At 36.8% G+C, this 23,675-nt stretch overlaps 1 protein-coding gene and 1 long non-coding RNA gene across 2 annotated transcripts in view; one reads left to right on the forward strand and one right to left on the reverse strand.

Annotated features, from left to right (window-relative positions):
* The window catches only part of LOC135438872 (uncharacterized), a 145,765-nt gene that overhangs the window by 23,644 nt on the left and 98,446 nt on the right, over window positions 1-23,675 (reverse strand). The window lies entirely within an intron of this gene.
* LOC135439231 (kunitz-type serine protease inhibitor Vur-KIn) lies at window positions 1,881-2,386 on the forward strand. Its single transcript, XM_064697910.1, has 2 exons — window positions 1,881-2,032; window positions 2,097-2,386. Exons 1-2 carry the CDS (start codon window positions 1,954-1,956, stop codon window positions 2,327-2,329), a joined length of 312 nt encoding a protein of 103 aa, XP_064553980.1. The 5' UTR covers window positions 1,881-1,953; the 3' UTR covers window positions 2,330-2,386.

Here is a 23,675-nt window from a genome sequence, read left to right on the forward strand (position 1 = left end):
GTTTTCCAGCTGGGCAGGTGCATTGGTCGCCGATAATCAACGAACTGAAATCAGCGACTGTCCGAATATTGTTACGTTTTGTGTGATGCCAACTGCACTTGCAAAAGGGGGTTGGTTTTTTTGCGGGGTAGTTTAAACCAAACCGCATTAGCGGTCGTCACTGAGCTTTGCTGTGGCCTCATGCGCAGTTAACGCCAGATTGGAGTTCGCTGGCGAGCGTGGGCTCAACCGGAGCCGGGGCCTGTTGGCGGAGGGTTTTAGGAACTGCTAACGGGGCAGCAACTGAAACTTAATTAAGTGTTGGTTGAAAGCCCTTTGGGCCAGTTCCAGGGCAAATATTGCTCAGCGGTTGTCGATAAATGTTAACTGTTTTCGGTTTTTGCGGACTGCAGTTGATTTTATTGGACTTTTAACGATACAGCGAATAGGCGACTATAGACTATCTGGCTAGTAAATAAATTTAAATTCCTTTTTTTAATATACTCTTCTTTCAAACTGTTAATAGAATACCTACAGAAACCCAAATCTATTTCGGTTTTAAAGCTTTAAATTAATGAAAATTTAAGATACACATGAAAAACTGTCTGCGTCATACAAAATATAAGAGACATTTTATAATATTGTGTAATACTGTTTTAAGATTTCTTAAAGAATGGTAGATTTTTGAAAAATGTGTTCCTATTCCCAAAGGGTTTTAATGCGTATACATTTATTCCGCTAAATTCCGAATATAAATGTTACACACAGAACTCAATTATAATCAAGGCAATATATTTTTCAGTGATCCATTTATTAATCCATTTTTATTAATAACTTATGCTGTTTTAATTGCGACAGATTTTTTTTATTTTTTATAAATAATAAGACTAATCTAAAGAGGAGCAAAAGTACAAAATGTAAAGCAATCATAAGCTTGACAAGGACAAGGCTGCAAGCCAACATAATATAGAAACATCTAGGAACCACAACATGAACATACAACGTTTGCGGATAAACACCCAAATACAGACAAATAAAATAGCCTGTTACACAAAAATGGATTGCACCCTCGTTTTGTGTATGCGGGGTATAATTATGCTTGTTAAGACTTTGCCGCTAAAATACCCGCGAGACACACAGGCGCCCTATTTTATGTACTATACAACAATTCCCAAGCAGACATCCGCTGGGACAACGCATGGCAATTGGTTTAGCTGCTGGTGGGGGGGTGTGGAGCCCCCCTTTCCCCTTAGCAACGCTGCCAATTTTCGTTATCATTTTCAAATTGAAAATTTGCGTAATCACATTTTGAGTGAAAATCGTTTTACAAATGAAATTAAATCGATTTTTTTAGCCAGACACTTAAAGCGAGATACGAATCCTTGGCAAAAGTTACGCATACGCCGCGTTTGGCGTTTACATTATGGCTTCTCATATCCGCTTCCGTTGCCACTTCCACTTCCGTCTCACACAACTTTAAGTCCGCTGCACTTTTGCGTGAAATATGCGGCGACAACTTCTTCTGTCTGCTGTCTTTATATTTTTTTTAAGTGTCGACCCGATGCATTTCAAAGCCCCATCAACGTCATCAAATCGTTAGTCAAATACGCAAAAACTTTTTTGGTTTTAGAAGAAGGGAAAAGGAGTTGGATAGGACGGTGGTGGTAGGAGGTGAGGGGTATTTTACTTGGCAATAAAAATGATGAAGTGCTGTGTGAGTACTTCAAAGTGCAGCCCAGCTTACATACTTATGGAGAAACTGACTGAGCTCGAGAGTAAAAATATGAGCGTCGCCTGCAGTTGGTGTCTCTTGGATCTAATACAGGGTATATCTGTTTTGTCAGGTTTTAGTACTTAATATAGATATATATATTTTCTTTTTGCATCAAGTGAGCCTTGATTGTTCACTTAAAAGCAGTTGATTTTAACTGATAGTTTTCCAATCTGAGAAATTCCTAAAGGAATTACTATATCATGAACTACGCCCAACTACTTTGCTTTCTAGTCCTCGTTACAGGAATAATAGCTCCCTTTAATAAAATCATTCGGTCACGTAAGTAATATATTTATAATATATAATATATCAAAGTTTCAAAATTTCATTGTCTATACTTCAGCCCAATGCCTGTTTATGGCTGATAAAGGACCCTGTGATGAAAGGGTCCGAGTTTTTGGCTATGATTACCATACCAATCGCTGTGTTCATTTCTATTACGGTGGCTGTGGGGGCAATCCAAATCGTTTTGCTACAAGAAAGGAATGCATGGACAAATGCTTTGTGGAGAATGCAGAGGGACAGGACCTAGAAGAAGATGCTAAGTTTAATACGTACTACAAAGATGATTTTTAAAGTGAAAAATTCCACTGATTCGATTGAAGAACCAGAATAAAACCATATATGCAACAATTCATGTAGTTTTTGCAACTTTGTAGATATTAATATTAAATTTGACATTTTCTTAAAGGTTTTTTTTTTATTAAAAATGTATTTTATTTGTATTAGTAATATATACATATTACAATAAAGGTATATATATTAGAAATGTAAATTGAAAATATGCGATGCCCTAAAAAGATACTTAAAGGTCAATTATATTTCTTAGTTTGTTCACTATTGGGAAAAAATTTAAAAATATATTTAAGTATATATATATGTATGCTTACATTTTTGCAGTCAGATGAACCTTATTCAATAATTAATGTGGCATATGCGATTATACTTCCCTGATTATAAACGATTAATATTTTCAAGGGTATATCAGCGTCGGTTCGTCTTTTTCTGCACTTGTTACTCTACTATGATACTACTATATGTGCAATCGCATAATTTCAGTTGAACTTTCTTTTGCCCCGTCGAGTTGCAAGTAATGCGTTTTCTTTTGACGTCGACTGTCTGCATGACTCTCTGTCTCCCTCCCACTCTCTGTCTGTGTCTCGTGCTGCCACTCTGTGTAGCCGTCTGTTTGCTGCCAATCTGAGCGGCCATTAAGTCAAACAGCTCGAGCAATTTTATCTGCTGCAGCTGAGTCTTCACTGCATTCAGTGCTGCGGCGTGTTTCTAGCATCTTATTTTGCTTCAAGACCCTTGACAATTTTTGACATGTAATTTGCTCTGCTGGCGCTAAATAAGTTAACTCCAGACATAACGCGGCCATTCTTTAGCTGTTAATCAACCATTTTATTTATGAGAGATTATTTGAAATAAGAGAGCGTATTGCGTCGGTGCAAGTGAGAGAGCAAGAGTGATCGTCACGCTACATATGTGAATGTATAGTTGAACTGCTCGCGCAAGTGATCGACTCGCAAGGAGAGAGTGAGACAGCTGCAGACAGCACACTTAACGAAAGTGAGTCAATTTTATTGGTAGAGAGATATTTATTCCATGATTTAACAAGATGGCTTCAAAAACATGGCAGCCATTACTTTTTATACTCTGTTCGCAAAGTGAACATGTTTTATTAGTATTTATTAGTATTAGTATATTGATATTTTTATTATTTTTTTCTTGCTGCCAAAGCAATTAGTATGTTTGTACACGTGATCGCACAAATGGAATTAACACATTTGTATCTATTAATTATATTAATTTTTATTTATTAAGTTTGTATATTTATCACTTTTTCCTTTATGAGCTCGCCCCCAAAAACTAAAAAGTAAAAGTTTAAAATCCGCTATTTTGTATTTTAATTCCACTGTAAACAGTCGCTCCTATTGTACTGTTAACAAGCCTAAATATATTTTTATATTACATTTTTACCCCTTGAGTTACCCCTAGACTGAAAATGTTGCGTTGGCACCCAACAGCCGCAAGTTCCAAGCACCCCCAACTTGGTCACCTCAACGAGCCATTTATTTTAATTTATCGCATTTTTAACAACCCGCACATAACTTCATGCATTTTATTGGGCAGTCCAGAGACCTTCTTTCTCCATGCCATTTACCCACACCAATCCTTATAATACCAGATACACCTGATGCTGCACGAATGGGCCAAGAATTTACCTCAAGCTGCTCATTAGCCATAAAAATAGTCACATCCACACGCAGGCCAAGTGGCAATTAAATGCCGAAAAACAACATAATCAGTCATAAAAGTAAACCCTGACCCCGGCCCCAAAAGAGCAACGTGAGCGGCAAGTTAAGTAGCAGGGCGAATTGAAGTGGGATGTTGCGAATGTTGCGGAAGTGTCACATGACCAGCTGGGCATATTTGGCTAGGGTTCGCATTTAACTAGATCTCTGGGTGTGAGCGGCTTTTATGTTGCTAATTAAGCCACAAATGCCTTTCGAGCCTCTAATGAGCGAACACTCTGACAAAGAGGCGCAAATAAAGCCAACACTTTTTCCTAAAATACTTTAGCTTTAATATACTAAAATGTGGCATTTGCCAAAACTGATCCTAATTAGCAGTAAATTTAGCAATTGCCCAATTCTAGTCGCAGGTATTGCCAGCTATCTATGCAAGGGGCGAGATCCGATATTGCCCTCGCAAATCTATCACTTATTAAAAAAAATAACCGTGAGATTGACATCAATTGGCCTGCTCTGGAGTAGCGATAGACATGGGTTCCGCTTGCTCACGTAATATAAAAAGTTTCTATAAAAAGAGTAAAATATAAATTTAATCACTATTCATATACTAAATGATGAATATATAAAGAACTGGTAAAGAAGAAAGTTTACTGTTTTATTATTTCAATTTGTTTTAAAAAAATATCATTTAGAGCACAGTCAATGTTTCCAAATTTATGTAAATTAACATAATATTGAGATATAATGTGAAGAAATAATTAACTTATGCAAACTCACACCAAATGGATTAAATATTCCTCAAACTTGTATTTTCTCAAGAATCTGTGCATTACACATATAAAAAATGTCAGTTTATTAATTATGCAGAAGTAAATTATGGGAGAATATTTATCTACTGTAAGATCATATTTTCTCTTGTGTTTTTCAAGGACATAAAAACCCATTTTATTTCAATTATGATCAGTAGAAACTTATGTTTTTAATAATTTTTCTTTGAACGGAACGACCTTTTTTTCTTGACCTAATATTTTTTTATTCACTTGCTAAGCCTCAATTAAGTTCGTGATTTTTGACTGTTTAAGAATATTTTTATGATTTGAAACGTGACCCGCAGCTCAGAATTTGAAATCGAATTCCATTACGAATCATTTACATAATGCCGAGCTTCTCAGTATATGTAAATTGCCTAGAATGACATTTAAATCAGATTTGGCTTGATAATTGGTCTTAGGATGTTAAATAGACCGAAATCGAAAGCCTTTTTAGGTTTAGGATGTCTATATGGTTATCATAAATGGGATGCTGTTAAATACTTTAGTATTTTCCATTTCTATTGCAAATAGTTATTTAATTCCATGTTTAACTCAACACAACTTGTCTCAATTTCCATGAAAACTCAATTAAATCGCTTTTAATAGCCCAGTATTTACATATTTTCAGATCCAACTCAACTTCAGTCACTTAACCAACTCTACTTTATTTATTTGCGCATCAATTCGTGTCTCAATATAAGTCCAAGCTGTGAAAACTCTGACACAAAACACACGCACGCACACAGTGAAACATATTTCACAATAAATTAAATTTCATAGGCTCTTGAATTGTTGCTCAAAAAATTTAAATAGGTCAAACATGCATTTAATTTCCGCACGAATGAAATGAATTTGTCTGCTCGACCTGCCTACAGCTGTCAGCTACATAAAAACACACAAACACACACATACACAGACACAGGCAGCCACACCCACACTGCCCACACCGCCCACAAAGGACACGTAAGACTGGCTGATTCACCTGCTGTGTGTTTGTTGCTCGGCATTTGCACACTTAACTTCTTTGGCTCCATTAAAATCTTGCTAAATAAATATTTAATGCGTGAACAACTGGGAAATCGAGGAGCTGCTACACAAAATGTATGTATATATATAAAGACGGCCAGACCTGAAGTCGGCGCAACAGCCTGCCAGATGATTTATGAGCTACACTTGCGCCATGGGTGGAGGGGTGGGGGACCAGGGAGTCGTGGCAGCTCCTGGACCGCTTTTTGTGCCTTGGCTAATGGCTCATAATTGATTTTTATGCCTATTGTTTGGCCCTGTCCCTTTAAATGGCGCGTTGTTAATTCGACGCACTGCAGCAGCAGTTGCCATGTTGGCCATATTAGCGGGCGCAGCGGGTGGATTGGGTGGAGTATATTAAAATCTTATAATTTCAGCCACATTTGAAGTGTGCATAAATTAATGTTAATGCCACAAAATTTGCGTTTAATGATGCAGCTGCAATTGGTCAATGGCCCGAATTGCGATTTGGCTTACTCTTAAATAGTTTTGGATATGGTTATATGTAGCTCATGGCAGTGGCTATATGAAAATTTAAATATCAAAAAGACATAGTTTGTAAAGAAGATATAAAAGTAAAAATTAAATTAAGGGTCTGTTATTTTCATATTCATATTCTTATACTTATCTTTAATTTTATTCTTATTATTGACGTTATATTTTATATTTTAATATATTAATACTTTATATTATTAACTTGTAGAAGTACTCTCAGAATATCTTTTATTTTTTTATTCTCACAGAATTGTGTTTAATTTTTGCCTACATTTGCAAATGTCTCTTCTCCATCTCGTTGACTTTCCATATAACCATACAAGAGCCCCTTATCAGAAAGAACACCCCAACTTGATTTAATAATTCTAATAAGAAGCAGGGCAACAACATTCCCCACACCACCCACGCATCTCTCTCTACCCCACGAACAGTCTGTTGCCTTCAACTAAAATCTAAATAAATAAATGTCCGTTTACGACACCTATGTACGTGGCCATCTGCAGGCAGGACAGGGCAGGCTAGACCCAACCGGACCAGACCAGACTCGATTCGACCCGATCTGCACAGACTTGGACCCGGACGTAGCGCCCACCTTTGGCATGTGAAGCATCTCATGCATTCGCTTTAATAATGCGCATAAATTGGTAGACCCCTCCCTGGTCCTTTTGACTGCTTCATTCCCTTGCTCCAGACATTCGGACAGAGTTGAATGGTGGCAGCTCCTCGGACACGCGTGCGTTCATTTCATTTGGCTTTTGTTTGACTTGGCCCCGTCCATCTCTAGCTCAAACTCCAACTCCCATTCCAACGGCAGCTTCGACCCCGACTTCCCTAGCGCTGTCTGTTTAGCTGGGCATTGTTTTTGGCGCCTTCTCTTGCCACCCATCCTCCGACTGACCCCTAGCATATTTTTGCCAGCGTTTAATCTTTAATTTGCCCACTACTGTGTGGGCTACCCTTCGACCCCGTGCAGTCTGCCGCCTGCCTGTCTATCCAACTGTCGGCTGCCAGCTCCGTGGCTCGCCTTTGTCCCCCAGCTCAATTTATTTGTTTTCAGCTTAGCTTTTCGGGGGAGCGACGCATTAAATTAAATACTTAGCCGCTGGAATAGTAAAAATTATGCCAGCATTTAAGTGTTTAATATCCGTCTGAGACTTCAGCTCCGGCCGGACCCCCTTTGGGTGACTGCCGCGCCAAACAGCTCGAATATTTATTAGTTGACTTTAATGGAAAAACCAGCCAACAGTTGGGCACACCAAATTGTTTTTGGCCACTGAATTATGAGGGACCATAAAGAAATTTGGGTTGTCCCTTTTGAAGATGTCACTTTAAGGAATTAAGTTATATTTGCATGAACGCAAATTAAATGGAAATTATCATTTTTCTAAATATTTAACTAACTCAATTTAAAGTTTCAAGAAAAAGGCATTAAATATTAGTTCAAGCTCCAAAACTATTTAATTGAATGTTGCTTATTTATAGGTAATAATCGATTGAAATTTTAAAGCTATTGAATATTATAATATCCAAATTTTAATTAATTGGTACAGTTAAATATTAATAGTAAATTACACATACCTTGAATTTAGATAATTACTGTATATTTACTTAATATATTAGATTACAAAAAATCATATATTCATATATTATTCCCAATGTTTACGCCTTTTTCACTGAGGTAAATTCACGTCTTTGGGTGAAAATTCAGATTCGAATGGATAGCTTAAGCTCTAAGACAATGATTTATACTTGCTAAAATGATGTTTGTTCACTTTTTTTAAAAATATTATTGTTCTCGTATTAGTTATTTTTGTTATTGTTATTATTATTATTATAATTAATATTATTTTTATTATAATTTCTATCTTCTCTTCCTCTTTATCTCTCTGTCTGTCTATGGTTGTCTGCAACTATATTTTAACATTTCTTTATTGTCTGAATTGATCTACAATAGTTTAAAATGCCTTTAACCTATGGCGCACCTTAAACGAACTGAACCCTCAACTGAAACCCCAAAGGACATCCTCAAACTATACTCAAAGGCGCTTTAGTTGTGCAAATGCAGGAGGAGTTAGGTGTGAGGAAGCCGCACAGCAACCAAAGAGCGAACCCAATGGATTACACACTCAACTAAACTGCACTCGACCGATGGCTGCTGTTGCTGCTGCTGCTGGCAGCAATTGTTAATAAGATTTGCACATCATTTCACGTGTCCCGACCAAGTGTCTATGTGTTGTTGTGTATTTGCATGCAATAAGGCCACAAGGAGCCACACTGCAGCTCCCAACGATCCTTGGCCACAACAACTACTGAAGCCTCAACTCCAGCCTCAGTCTCGCTGGCAATTTGCATTGTCTGCTGGCATTTTATGGCAGGGCGCAGCAGTTGGTGCTACATTTGCGGATAGTTCTCCGACCTGCAACTGGCAAAATGGCCATGCTTAGTGCACGAACGGGGAATACGTACGGAAAAGTACCAATCCCTGACCCTCTCACAGCTAGTTGTGTGTATCACAGCCATTGGGCTGACCATTATTGCAATTTTTGACACAAACTTAATGGAATTTTCAAGAAATTCCCAATTCCTTGGCCTTAAATATTCGAAAAGCATTTCATTTGCCAGCGCCAAACGAGAGATGGCCCATGTAATCTGGCCATTTGTTATAAATAAATTATGTGAGCCTTAGTTGATTTAGCTACTCTTTTTCCTATTTATTTCAACAATAAATTTTGCACGCTTTATACTCTTCTCGGTGAAGAATGACTAATAAGCATTTTACTTCATAAAGACAAGCTACTTATGGAAGCGAACTTCATTTGTTTTTATATAATTTATCTCATTTGTTCTTCTATCTGTTAATTTTTACCAAGTTCCACAATGACTTTGGCATAATGTGTACAACATCTGATTACTATATCATATATCTTCCAAGGAAACAAAGTTGGACTATATAATTATATCTCACAACTGACCTAAGCCTGCAAGTGTATTAACTATTCGATACTCCTCAGCTAACTGTTTTTCTTGTTTTAAATATTTATTGCGCATCTTAACCCGAAAAAAAGGGCAAATTAAATTGCCATAAAGGAATGATTTGCTTATTTTTTCTGGGGCACGAATGATAATAAAAAAAAAAACAAAACAACATTACAAAAGGTTTTTTTTTTCAAATAAAATGCGACAAATTAATTGAAATTTATGGCGCAAAGGCGTGTTAAGCCAGGGGTGCAAATGGGGCAGCTTTCGAGGGTTGTTTTACGCTAGAAAATAAAGCCTGTATTAAGGAACAATTAGAGTGGATCTTAGAACTGCCACATGTTGAGTTGGAGCATTTTTTTCTTAAAGCAAAAAGTCGCTTATCAGATATTTACTTTATTTTATAAACGTTTTCCTTGCAGAAAAGTTCTGGTGCCTTCGGGCGATTGTTGTCTAGGAATTTTGTTCTTTTCTTTGCCTTTTCACATGCAGATATGCTTATTCGCATTTTCAGATAACCCCAACAGAAAGCCGACTTTAGAGCCCCCTCACCTGCGGTTGGGATTTACGAGCCTCAACGCAACTTTTGCCGGCTCTCAACTCATTCAAAAGCCAAATTCAATGTGACAACAGACTGGCGCCTAAAGGAATTTCGGTGTGTGTGGCGCCTCGCGTTGAGCAGAGCTCCAAAAATGACTCAATACAAAATCCATTAAAATATCAACGAAACTCAAAGATGTCGCCGACGACGACATCAAAATGTAATTTGCTGCTGGCGCACAGCTTACGCATAATAATGAGCTGATGTGCATGGAGCTTAGACCGGAAACGAGGTGGAGCATGTGTGCTGAGGTTTTTTCAGGCTTACATTTATAAGCCTTTTTACCAAGGCTAAGGCAGTTCTTCCAGGGGTTGCTGCTAATGGTAGTCTATGTGTCCTCTTTCTGACCTACTTCATACAAATTATCGTAGAGTTTGCATAAGCGAAGCAATATTAATATAGATGTGTTGTCAACTATCATATTGCCACATGCTTATAATAATGTACGCTACTTTTGCGATCATTAAAATATATTGAAATACAAAAATTTTACATTTAATATAGAGCATTTAAACTAGACTAGGCAAGTCGTTTGCCAAAAACTTTTACCCCAAATCAGTTTTCGTTTATCAACAAATTTTAATCAAAAAAAAGGAAAACAAAATTCTACATAAGTGCATTATTTTGAGCCCTTGAGTGAAATGAAACTTATTACTCATTATACAAAGAGCAAGCAATGAGAGCAGCCGTTTGGTTGAAATAGAATGGTGTTCACGCTATTTGCTCTCTATCTTGCTGTCTCGTTCCTTTGCATACGGAATTCACGCGAGACAGCAGATGATGTTAATGTACAAGTGTGAGTGTGTAATCGAAAATTAACGATCAGCGCTCAGTTCATTGGGAGAGCTCACTCACAGACAACGAGAGGGAGAGGGATAGAAAGAGTGCGTGCAATGAGAGCGAGCACAACAACAACTGGTTATCTAATAAGAATTATATGTATATGTATATATTTGACAACAACAGTGAAACTTGGCAGGCTTTTCATTCCTATTGTTTCTGTGAGATACGAATTATTATCATGCCATAAAACATTCTAGAATAGACATTTTAAGTACTTAAATTGAAGACATTTCTGGCCGCCGGTTTTGCCATTCATTAATCGAATAATTTTTTTTTAAACATTTTCTTCGAATTCTTTGCTGACTTTCCAAGCACGTTTCCCATATATTTGATGACTCAATTCCGAGCCAGACACATTTCTTTAGCGCAATTTCATTGATTTTCATTACCCAATAGCAAACGCTGCTTACGCAAGTCAACCGACAATTTCAACAACATTTCCGTTTCCTTTTCAATTCTCAACGCAAGCCCAAACTGAGTTTCAACTTTGTTGTTGCACATTTGCCAATGTCAGGGTCGCAAATGCTCTTGAAATTTAAGTTCAAGTGCAACAGGAACAACAGCCGACACGTAGCTCGTAATATCATTTATATTTATAAGTTGCTACTGAGATTTTCCCTCTACCTTCTTTGTTGTGCAACGAGTTGGCTTTAAATTTAAGCAAATTATTTCCACAATTTTCCGCACGGCAAGCGCCGGCAACTGACAGCAACTAATTGCAAGTTATTTTTGCCAGCAGCTTTCCAGCTTGTTCAGTTTTCTCTCCTGTCTCGCTTGTGGCTTGCCCTTATGGTTATTCACTTTTTCCTGCCTGCAACTAAATTTTTACATTATTCCATGCCATGTTGCCTTGTTCTGCTCACTTCCTTCCCGAGTTCTGTTCAGTTCTGAAGAGCCTTTCACCTGATTTCCCCTTGCCCCGCTTGCATATAGTGCGAATAATTTGCTGTCAACGCCGTTGTCGACGCAGGCAAGGAAATTAAAAATCGGTCGAGAGTTATTTATAATTCGTCGACCTTTACTGCAGCTTGTAATTGAAGCACTTAAAGCTACACAGGACTCTGATATATGTATCTGTCGTGTCTGTCGCAAAGAGCTGAAGATTGCTTTTTAAATAATAAATAAGGCAAAGTCAGATGACAAGAGCATACGAAAGTAGTGGAAAAATCAATTGCAAGTCAAGAATTCGACAATTTTCTAATCAACTTGCAACATTTTCTGGCACTTTAAGCCACAAGGCAGGCATTTTGCTTGTACATCGTGTGTTGCGTCTTCTTTTTCTGGTACGTGTTGCTTCATCCTCCATTTCTGGGGCACATCTCCTGCCATATCTGCCTCACTGCCAGTCATTATTAATGCGTATAATTAGCGCACTTTATAAAGATTGATTGGTGGGGCTTTGTGCCCCAGCAAAGCCAAAAGGCGCCACCAGACGTGGCACTCACGCACACCGAAACCACAGCATAAGCAAATACAGAGGCGCACACCACGAGTTGAACACGCCGCTAACATATGTGTGTATATGTATGTACAATCACAATCACATTTTCACACACACACGCACTCACGCCACTTGTTTATGTGCCACACGCATGACTTGAGCGTAATTTCTTTCTTTTTTCCCTATAATCGAATGCCAGCAGGGTATGCTCATTCACAGTGTATTTTATCATACATAGTTGTTTATATCTTATCATAGTAAATTAAATAATTTAAAAAATTTTTGTCTACCCTTCCCTTAAAGGTGTTTTCCTTAATATAGTATATATTTTTTTTATATATTTTCAATGTTTTCCTACATTTGATAATCTAAAAGGTACATTTTTATATTTCCTCAGTGCATTTTTGTTTATATATTTCTTACATTTGTTAGAATTATTAATTATTATACTTTTTTTAATAAAAAAAAGTCCTCTATATATTTCTTAATTTGATTTTTACATATACTCTAAATTAAATAATAATTAAATCACTAACTTAATAGCATAAAAAGTTTTTAATATTATTAATAAATACGGTCATTTTCTCTATATATTTTCGAATTTGATTCATTCTTCTATATGTTCTATTTATTTATATAATGGAGTTTATGATTTATTTATTATTTTAGTTGATATTTCTTTTATATTTGGATAATATATTCCAATAATATAATATAAACAGTATTAAATATGAAAGTTGTTGAAACCATTAGTTTGATAATTTTATCAGGTTCTTTAAATTTTTAATTATAATTATAATTATAAAGTATAATACATGTATACACAATATCTTTCGAAATATATACACGTATTTAGAAAAACATTTTTAATTTAAATGAATCATTATTATTCTATCATATTATTTATACGGCTGTTTCTAGGGTATCATGTAGTGCAACCCTATAATATTTACTTGCTTTAATATAAACAACGCGACGCGTTGCCTTCGCTCTCGGAAACTCGTTTCAACTGTACGGGAGGAAGTGGGATTTATTGTTTTATTAGCAATGCAGGAAGTTTTCTGAGAATGAAGCAGCTCAAGCGTTTTGTACTCGAGTAGTGTGTTATCGGCAAAAAGTGGCATTAAAGAATCAAGATTCAAGTATTATATAGCAGTCCATAAAGTCCATAACTATGCAGACCACAAATACTAGTTAAACACACTTTTCATTGAATATAAAAACTGAACATATGGGAATATTTAAATAACTGGAAGATCATAGTATTATCTATGCTTCAACTTTATACGGTTATTGCCAGTAGATGTGCGAGTAAATATCCTCATTTTATTTAATGCTCTGTCCCTGGCTAATAATTGATCCGGCTAGATCAAATTTGATGGGCCTATAAGTTGCCTTAAGGATTAGTTTTGATTTTGTAAACTTATTTAAAGTTAAATAAATATAAGTTGCCTTAAGGATTAGTTTTGATTTTGTTAACTTATTTAAAGTTAAATATGAGTTTCAATTTCATATACACTAGATGCTCTTTAATATGTCTTGTTTTCATGTCCTTATTTAATGTAGGGTATCATTTTTTCGTTTCGAGCGCTCTCCCGACCAATTTTTGCTATCTCAAGCGATTTTGTTGGACTTTAGCCAGTTTATTAGAGGCTTCATGAATGGCACAGCGTGTAAGTATTTCGTTGGCATTCAATTCAAGAACATTCGCATGTGTTTTGACCTTGTGCGTCTTATCACAAAGCCTGGTCATAACTAACTCACACACACTCACACACAAGCACACACACACAATCGCTCTCAATGGCTTGGTTTATGTGCTTGGCATTACACTAATCATGCAATTTTAGCTACATTTTGATTGGCCTTCAAACTCGGGCATTAGCCCGTTGAGTGCATGGCTAATGAGAGGAGCTGGCAAATATGTGCTGTTAGTTAACATTGAGTTAACTGTACGGCCAGCTGTAAGCCATGTTTAACTCATCCAACAACTTGGCATTTGCATTAAATTTGCATTTCAAGCCAAATTACAACAACAAGCGAAATGGAACGAAACAAAAGCTGACAATGAAAATTCCGACAACATGAAATTGAGACAATTGGCTGAATGATTGCTGTTCCCCTCCTCTGTGTCTTCTCTCTGGCCGTGTCGGCAATTGTCTCTGCCTCGGGGCCACGTAATTTGAAGCGTTCGTCAAGGCAATAGACAACCGAAAAGTTGCAGGAAGTGAAAAGTTGTACCAGAAATGTTTGAAGGATTTTCAAGCTATTGTGCAAGTGCACTGAACAGTTGATAAAGTTTTTGGCATGGTAAAGTGAGTTTTGGGTAAATTGTGAAATGTGAGAAAAAGCCCTAGCTTGCAATTTGAGATATGTCTGCTTACATAAATCACAGTATATAATTTTATCATTCATGTCATTTAAACTTTAAGACCATTTTTAAATTGTCTGCAAAAACAGCATAAATTTCCCAAAACACAAACAATTTAATCCTCACAGTCGCGTCTAAGTAACCAAATATAAAAATAATATAAAAAGACACACACACAATAGAAGTTTTTTTTTTTAAAAATTAATTAAGGTGAATTAGACTCCCATCGCAACTTTAATCCTAACCAAGTATATGAATATATCAACGAAATCATTTACGTATTATTTTTTATAGAAAATATCGAAATTTGTTAATTGTCTCTTTTTAATCGAAGTCAAGAGCATTATTAACTGAAGCAATTATCCTTCAATAATCGATAAATTCTCAATCATTGACTTTCTTTATTAGCTCATGCAAATTATATACGATTTAAGCTTAGGCAAAAAATCAAACAATGGCCGCGTCTACCTTCTAGCATAGCCCCTGCTCCAAACGCAGCCTTACCATATAAATTAAATCACGGTAAATAAAAGCAACCGCCAGCGTCACATTCAAATGGTAAACCAGTGAGGGCTCAACCCTCACCTCGGCCCTGGCTCTGCCCACAAACTTGGCGCGGCATTTCATCTAAATGTTAATAAGTCTGCCGGTCGCTGGTCTCGCTATACTCAGTTCTACTTTCTGTGTAACTCTCGGGCTTCGCTTTAACAAGGTGTCAGACGCTATGCGGAGGCATTTTCCACTTGGTCGCGCTGATTGAGCGACTCTGCCTACTTCCTTGAGCCAAGCGGGTTAAGGAGAGATGGAAGGGCGCAAAATCCCAGCAGCTGGCGGTGCCTTGAAGCTTACATCCTGTTTATTCGACTGGCTTTATTGATGAGACACAGCTTGGGCCGCCTTCCTGTTTGTTTTTACTCGCATTTTGTGTGTGGATTTGCAGGCCAAATAGTTGCGCAAAAATAAAACTGGGCCACGACTCAGGGGCGGCTCCAGTACTTGACTCTTGGACAGGGGTTTATATTGTTGATATTGATTGATTGACTTCTGATTGCCAAGGTATGTTCAGGTGGATACCTACAAAAGCTATACACCAGCGTTTTAGGGCCCGTTTCAAGTAAGAGAAAGCAAATAACGCTTTGAATAAATGATACCATGCAATCAAAAAAACAACTGAGCCACTTTAAAGTCGAAAAGCCCGATTAGGCAAGAAATGCACATTGCTTTTTGTCGAACATTCACATAACTTTTTAAAACCGGCTGCTAACAAGGCGAAATCTGTAAAAATCAATTTCATTGAAAAAAAAAGTTAGCAAATTAACGTAAGAGCCAACCTAAATACCTAAACTATTTTGTGTATATTGTTTATTTAATGGAGAACGTGATAAATCACTTCAAGAAAGTTCTCTTAAATAAATATGTAAATAAATCAACTGATTTTGATTTTAATTTAATACTTTTTTTGCAAAAAAGTAATACATATATAACACATATATCTCTGGCATTTTGTTTGCTTTTTCGTGCTATTATACATGCTAATAAAGAATTCATGTAACTAATTTAAATGCATGAGAATTCGCACACACATACCTACTCACACAGGTTGCGCGTAATAAAAAGCAATGCAATTTTTATTTCATTTATGTTTTTTAATTAAATTATACGCATAAAATATTAAATAGGCACGCAATTTGCGTAATTTTGCCGACACAAACGCAAATGCTAATGTTGTAAATTAATTAGTTGCAACAAAAAAACAACAAACGAAAGCAATTAACTGCATTTTAGTCTATTGACTATCAGCTCGCATAATACGTTTGTACGCAAATGCACTTTAAAACTTGAGCAAAATCCACATTAAATTTGTTGTAAAAACCCAAAAACTAAAGTAAATTTCTCATCATGCTAATTCATGGATCCCGAAATTTTACGCCTCGTCAACTTCACGCACCTTTCCTTCAAAGAAACAGACAAGGAGAAGGGGGTAGGGGAGGATTCAAGCCATCAATCTCTAATGCGGATCTGACATGAAAAGCAGTCGAAAAGTTTTTTGGGTTTTCCTCGCCGCCTTTTAGGCAAATTCACTTGCTGGAAAACTGTGTCAAGGCAAAGGCGGGGTCAGCTTAAAATAAACATAATTTAGGCTAAAACAAACATGCTTGGCCCACAAAAGTGCGCAGTAAACATTGAATCAGGTATTGATAGATGAGCGTGCAGTTGGAATTGCTTCGCTATTCCGATTTAGCTAAACCAGAACTAAAATGTGTATTAAAATTAAGCTGGGTTTTAGTTCTTGTCCTTTACATCCATTGAAATATATTTGAGAAAAATAGGAAAGAAAAAAGCAATACCTTTCAAAAATTATATTACCAAACGAAACTTTATTTTAGAAAACAGAAAACAAATTCTAGAAAAATTAAATTAAATAAGAAATTATTTTTCGTCCGACAACATTTTATTATCAAAAATTTTTGTTATAGTAAAAGTTCGAATTTAATTTCCTAAGTCTAAATAAGATAAGTAAGGTCTGCAAAGTTTTGTAAAGAGTATTATTAACTACAACATCGATACTGACATACGTAAAACATTCAATGAAATGCAGAAAGCGCAGAACATTTTAATGTCTTCCTCAAACCAAAACGAAAAAATCAAAAATTCTCTATCTCTATTCTCTATTATAATAGAACGAGAGGACGCTTTTCTGCGAGTTAAATAAGAAAATTAATTATTCTTGTAAATGATTGTTTTATTTAATCGAAACATGGTGAATTTAAGTACAACTAAATTCTTTTATTCCTATATTTACCAGTGTTCTTCTTCCTAAATACATTCCTCATATGCTCACATAGGAATTGCTTGCCTTGCGCTTTTGGTTTTAACAGTGGCTTATTTTGCTGCACTGGGTTTTCTTTTTCTTGTAGCTCTGTCAGATAAAAAATCTTAATCGCCAGCAATTTGTCTGACACAAGGCTCCTCTATACAAAAACCAAATCATAGCACAATGCTATAGACCCAAGCTCAAAGCAACCTTTTCCATTAGAACTCGCTGGGGCTAATACGAGGGCTGCACACACACTTGCCACACACACATGCCACACACATCAATTACAGCTGTAGACCTTTCAGGCTATGAACTTTGAACCCAGAGCCGACTCTATAAGCGTCTTTGTGTTTGCCACAAATATTTATGGGCTGGGAGAGAGGAAAAGTATATATATATATGTACTAACAGTGGTCAGAGCTTAAATGGAAGATATTTCTTTTATTAGTAGATTGCCATCTTAATTGAGTTGCAATTGTTAAATGTGAGGGTGGAAACTCTGCCAACAGCCTGCCATCATCAATCATACAATTACGAAGTAAAATAACTAAAATATGGAAAGAAACTTTTGCTTAATTAGCTGCCATTGCGTATACGCCGTGTAGCTAAGGTGTTGGCCACAGTTGCCATTATTAACGCTTGATTTGGCTTCTGGTTGCATGCTGCAATATGAAACTTTGCCGTCGGCGGCAATTTTTACAGAGCTTAAAGCCGCCTTTGTTGGCGCTTAATTTTTATGAGCGCCAATTAAAGTTTTAATTGGCCGAACGTGGCCATTAAAATGGGCGCTTCCAAAATGCATAAAGACAATTGCAAATGCCTGGCGAGCATATCTTAATGCTGCTAAAAGACATATCCAAAAAAAATATATATTCACAAAGCCCTTCGATGTGGAGCTTTAAGGGCTGTTGCCCAGGCAACCTGGCTACAACAGGAAGCAGTGAACTAACAAGCGCAGGCAAACTTGTATCTTGCAGTTTGTATCTTGTATCTTGTATCTAGCTGCACTTAATACGCGTTATGCGCCAGAGAAAAGGGCAAGGGGCGTTTATAGAATGCAAGAAACTTGCAAGTTTTTGCTAGCTGCTAAGTACGAAAATCGCTTCGAGACACAACACGAACAGCCAGACAGCCAGATATACAGATATAAAGAGGTAGAGGAAAGAGAGAGAGAGAGAGAGGGGGGGGGGGGGGAATAGAGAAGGTGCGGTTGAAAGTAAGTACGTGTCATATGACAAGTGAAATGTGCACAAAATTACTTGTTTTAGCAGCGGTTAAGACGCTTGTCGGTTTTATGCGCACATACTACATCCACTTTTATACATATTTATACATAAATATTCAGACACTCGAGTTACTTTGCACTCTTGAGGTTTGCCCCGTGGACATGCAACAAATGCAAATGCAGCGCTTAACTGTAATTTTCTAGATAAACATTTCACAATTCGTGGCATTTCGACAAATATACAAATTTGTTGCACATTTTGTGGCGAAATAAATTTGCAGACAGCAAAACTGGGCGTATACTTAATGTATGCATAAGAAATTTTATGTCAGTCTGAGGTTACATTTGCCAACATTGCTCATTATGGCTTAAGAATTTGGTATATTTTAGTGTAAAATAACAATTTACCAAATGAACTGAATACCTATATTACATCAATGTAAAGTGCGAAAAAACTCAGAATAACAATAATGACTTTTTTCCAGTATGTGTAGCTTGCATTAACGATCAGTCCATTTAGGCTTTAATTTTATTTCTCAGCACATTTTTAATTATTTTGCTAAGCAATTAACTTGAAATTGTAAAAAATGTCTTTTTCTGTGCATGGAAAAACTATTTTTGAACTTAATGCAAAATGCCTTGACTGACTTTTCTTTTTTAATATTGTTTTGTTATTTATTATATTATTAAAAACATAAAAATTATGGATCACAATTTTATTACAAATCGATAAATAATTTAGTTTTTATTGCACATTTTCCTTTTTGTTTGATCTGGTGTCTGGTGGAAAACTGCAAAAATTGCAATGTTTATTTCAGAATAATAATAATAATCACATGTGATAACGCATCCCTTTAAGAAAAGCCCTATATGCTTTCTATATTGTTGCTACTGAAGTAGCTAACATGTTTCATTAAATCTAACAAAAGGAGCAAGTTTTTTGTTGCCCTTGCGGCACCCCACTGGCAAATTACAACGCAAAGCAACAACAAGAAAAACTTGCTGCCAGTTTTCCTTTTACTTTATTTTTTATTATTATTTTCTTTTTCTTTTTGGCTGAGCTCTGCTCCGTTGTGTCACACACCTCAAGGGATGTCATTTAGAAGGCGACGAGCGCGCGTCAAGTGTAAGAATTAAGCAGCTGCGAGCTGAGCAGGCAATAAGTGAGATAAAATTACGCGGCGCGGGCCACGGGGAGGGCTGCCTCAAAAGTAATTGTAAAGTATGCGAATGGGCGTGTCCCAATGAGGCAGGCGACAAAAAAAAAGGGCGGCACACTGCCTGAAAAAAAAAGCGGAACTGGCACAAGGTCGCTGCCGAATTCAGTGTGAGATTTAAGTGGTTTGCCTTAAAAGAAATTCAAAATTTTGTAGTTTTAAAGAGTGCGCTTCGTATGCGTACTACACCTTCTATAATTTCACTTTTCATCAAATCTGCGACGTGACTGCAAAGCTGGCAACAAAAAACTTTTTCAATCTAAAATTATCAAAGTAAACATCAAAGTTACACCAAAAGAAAAAAAAGCGAATTATAATAAAAACATGTAGAAACTTGCAAATTAGCAAGACATACAAATACAGCATAGGCGAAAATTCTAAACAAAATAGCAGACGTCGCGCCGCCAAGTGTAAAAGAGATAGGCGCATGGTAAAAAGTTTTACAAGCGAGTCAACAAAAATGTTCACACCTCATGTGTAGAATTTAAATTTGCTGCTAACACACGCACACACACAAACACACACACTAGAGGGCATACTTTTGAGTGCATGTGTGGAGACATGCCTCATACGCCCCAAGAGCCGAGTAGAGTGTGGCAAGCACACACTGTGTAAAATTTCATATCAATTTCATTGGGATTAAGTTATATTTTATATTTTACTGCTTGCCAAGGTGTTGATGTGCTCTTGTTTGCTTGTGTGTGTGTGTATATGTGTGTGTGTGTGGCAAGTGTGTAGCTGAGATTTTGTGCACGTGCAGCTCCTTTGATTTAATGTGTTGTGTTTGCCGAAAAGGGATTTAATATAAGCCCAAAATAGTGATAGAGCCTTTGAGTTTGCCAAAGAGCCTGAGTAAATACTGATTCGTAGGAAACTTAAGAATAATTAATGTTGACGAGGAGAATTTGTTTGAAAGATAGAAAGAATCAAAGAAATATATAATAGCCTTTAATATCCAATAGAGATCTTAATACCCAATTTATCAGCAATTTACCTATAGGATCTTCATGATATTGTCAGTTGAATTTTATAACCTGTTATCCATTTATCAGAATCAAAGAAAAGCTTGGAATTACTGACTTTTCTCAAGATATTTTGAAAAAGTACTGCGTTTTCGGCAGATCCTTCATATAACTACTTAAAATAGTTTTGTTATCTATATGACTTATGCCACAAAAAGGAGGATCTGTGGCAAGATACATCAGGATAGCTGCAAAGCTGAACAAAGATGAATAGACAGACAGACAGGCAGGCGGATTTAACTGTTGATACACATCTCGAATATACCACTATGAAACTTTGAAGTCTCCTTCTAATTATATCGTTTGAACATAACTTGCGCTTCGATTTAAAAACAGGTAAATGAGGTATTGTATCCTAAGACAAGGTATCCGATTTCGGTAGTCAAATGGGAGTCGCAACAAATTTTTTACAAGGTGCATAAGAGTTATGTAGTCACATAATGTCTGTGAATCTAAATCATTTTTCAAAGAAGTAACGTTTTTAGCCATATATGTATGTACATATATGTTCATACATCATGGTGTACTTAATCCTATGGTATTCAGAGTTGGATGGTACCCACTCCAGTTGAATGCCCCTTTGCCGCATTGCCTGACCATTTGCTTAATTCAATGACTTCTGTGACTCGAATCAACACATTTGTGAATTGATGCTTGACACACACACACACTCTCAGCCAGACACAAACTGTGTGCAGTACAATTTCCTGTTCAAGCCGAAAAATACAAATCATAAAAGTCATGGCCCGACAGTTCATAAAAAATGCGACCCAGCGCAGCGATTGCCATACAAACAGGCGCATTACATGGCCAAAATCTACCAATCCCATGACCGGCATATAATTCAAACACGTACCGATACGAAAGACAGAGACAGCACGAGAGAAGGTAACAGAGACAGACAGAGAGAAGGATAGAGGAAGAGCAGCGGGTGGGCTGTAATCAGGCAATTTCATATGAATAAGTTAGCAGGCAATGCCGCCTGAGTGTTTGCAATAAATTTCGTTTGTATTACGAATGCGACGCTGCTTATGAAAATTTTAAAGGCGCCAAACTATGCCCCAACTGAGATTGGCTTTACCCTCGACACGCCCACAGCAACAACAACAACAACAACAAAATGGAAATTTATTACAGCAAAACGTGCACAGACCACGTCTCAGGCCAGAAAAGGTGTTTATTACTTATTTAGAGCGGCACGCCTACATAGACCCTCCAAGGTGCGAGAGATAAGATGTTGGCGCGATTTCGACGGCATACCGAATTTTTAGATACGGCTGCTTTACGCTTATAAGTTAAAGAAAGTTATTTTATCTGATCTGTTAAACAGCTATCATACAGATTAAAGGTTAGAACTAGCTTTTTGATTTGTGTTAAGGTGACTTCTCCACTTTACAAAGGAGCTTCAAACTTAAAGAACACTTCACAAAATGTATTATTTAATATTTTAATAGATTTTATCTATGTGTATAAAACAAAAAATCAAATATTTGTTTTCCCTTTTAATTTATAGTATATGAAGTGCGTCGCTGTCAAATCAAGTTATACTATTTGCTTACAAGTGAAATAAAGATCGGCAATCGTATACATCTAAGAGCTCGTGAAAATTAAACTTTGTGTGTGTAGAGATTTCTAATAATTAAAATAGCCACAAGACATTTAAATTCAAGAATATATATATATATGTAAATTTCTTATGATAAGTCACATGTTAGATTTTATCTAAATTGTGGCAACCATTGTTTACAAAGATTTTGCTGTAATAATTATGATTGAGCTCACCGATTATCTTGCCTCTCTGCAAAGCAGCATAGTTAATGTGCCCTGTTCGAGGGTATCACAACAATGTGGGAGGTTGTTCACTCGGCTGCTCACAGCGGGCGACCGGCAGCCACTTGGCCGCTTGGTCGTGCTGTGTAGTACTACGTGCCTGAGGCTTAGCGCCATCAAGTGGCAATTGGGGAGTGCCGCCTGGTCTCGCCAGCCACTAAACATTTTAATTAGAAAATTTCGCACAGCCAGTTGAGCCGACCGCAAATCCAATTATCAAGTAATTATGCATTTAATTTGGCGCATAGGAGCAACGGACTGATGTGCATTATCGACAGGCGGCCAGATCCTTAATACGACTGCCCAACAGAGAGAGCAACAAATCAACACGAGTATCTCTCACAGACGCATATGCAAAAAGCAAAACTTTTCGCTGAATAACTTTGGGCGCCAAGGCGGGCTGGATTTCAATTTCAAGCGTTGCCAGTTGTCTGGCTGCCCGAAAACAGTTGGCAAACAAACAGGAAGACAAACACACACATCTACTCACACAAGACCATGTATATGCCACGCCCATCATTCTTTATGTTGTGCTGTCTGCGTGTTGCAATTAAAAGTTTGCCGACGCTTATTACAAATGTCGAGACCGCAGTCAGAGTATCAAAGAGGTCAAGTGTAGGGTCTGCACAAGTTGCATAGTGTTGCGTAGGACAAGCATTTAAATGTCCACTGACCAGCACTGGTAATTGGCCACTGTCATGTTGCAGAACACATTAAAGGCTTTTTAAGCTATCTATTTGAACACGTTTGCAAATTCGACTTTAACCATATAATTGCCAAAACAGCTTTTTCATTATGCTCAAAGTTGTTGTTTTTTTTTTCTGCACACACTGAAGAAGTTGTTATCGTACTTGTGCTCCTTATCAGGCCGCAATTCCCAGCAGGTTGATAAAGAATATTATCATGTCTATTTTGAGGACTCTTTTTAATATTCTAGCCCCTTTACAATAACTGACTAAACCATCATAGATTTTCATACCCCAGACA

This window comes from Drosophila montana, unplaced genomic scaffold, assembly GCF_035044405.1.
Source record: "Drosophila montana isolate Dmon_TW-CO22-7 unplaced genomic scaffold, ASM3504440v1 contig_402_1, whole genome shotgun sequence".
NCBI lineage: Eukaryota > Metazoa > Arthropoda > Insecta > Diptera > Drosophilidae > Drosophila > Drosophila montana.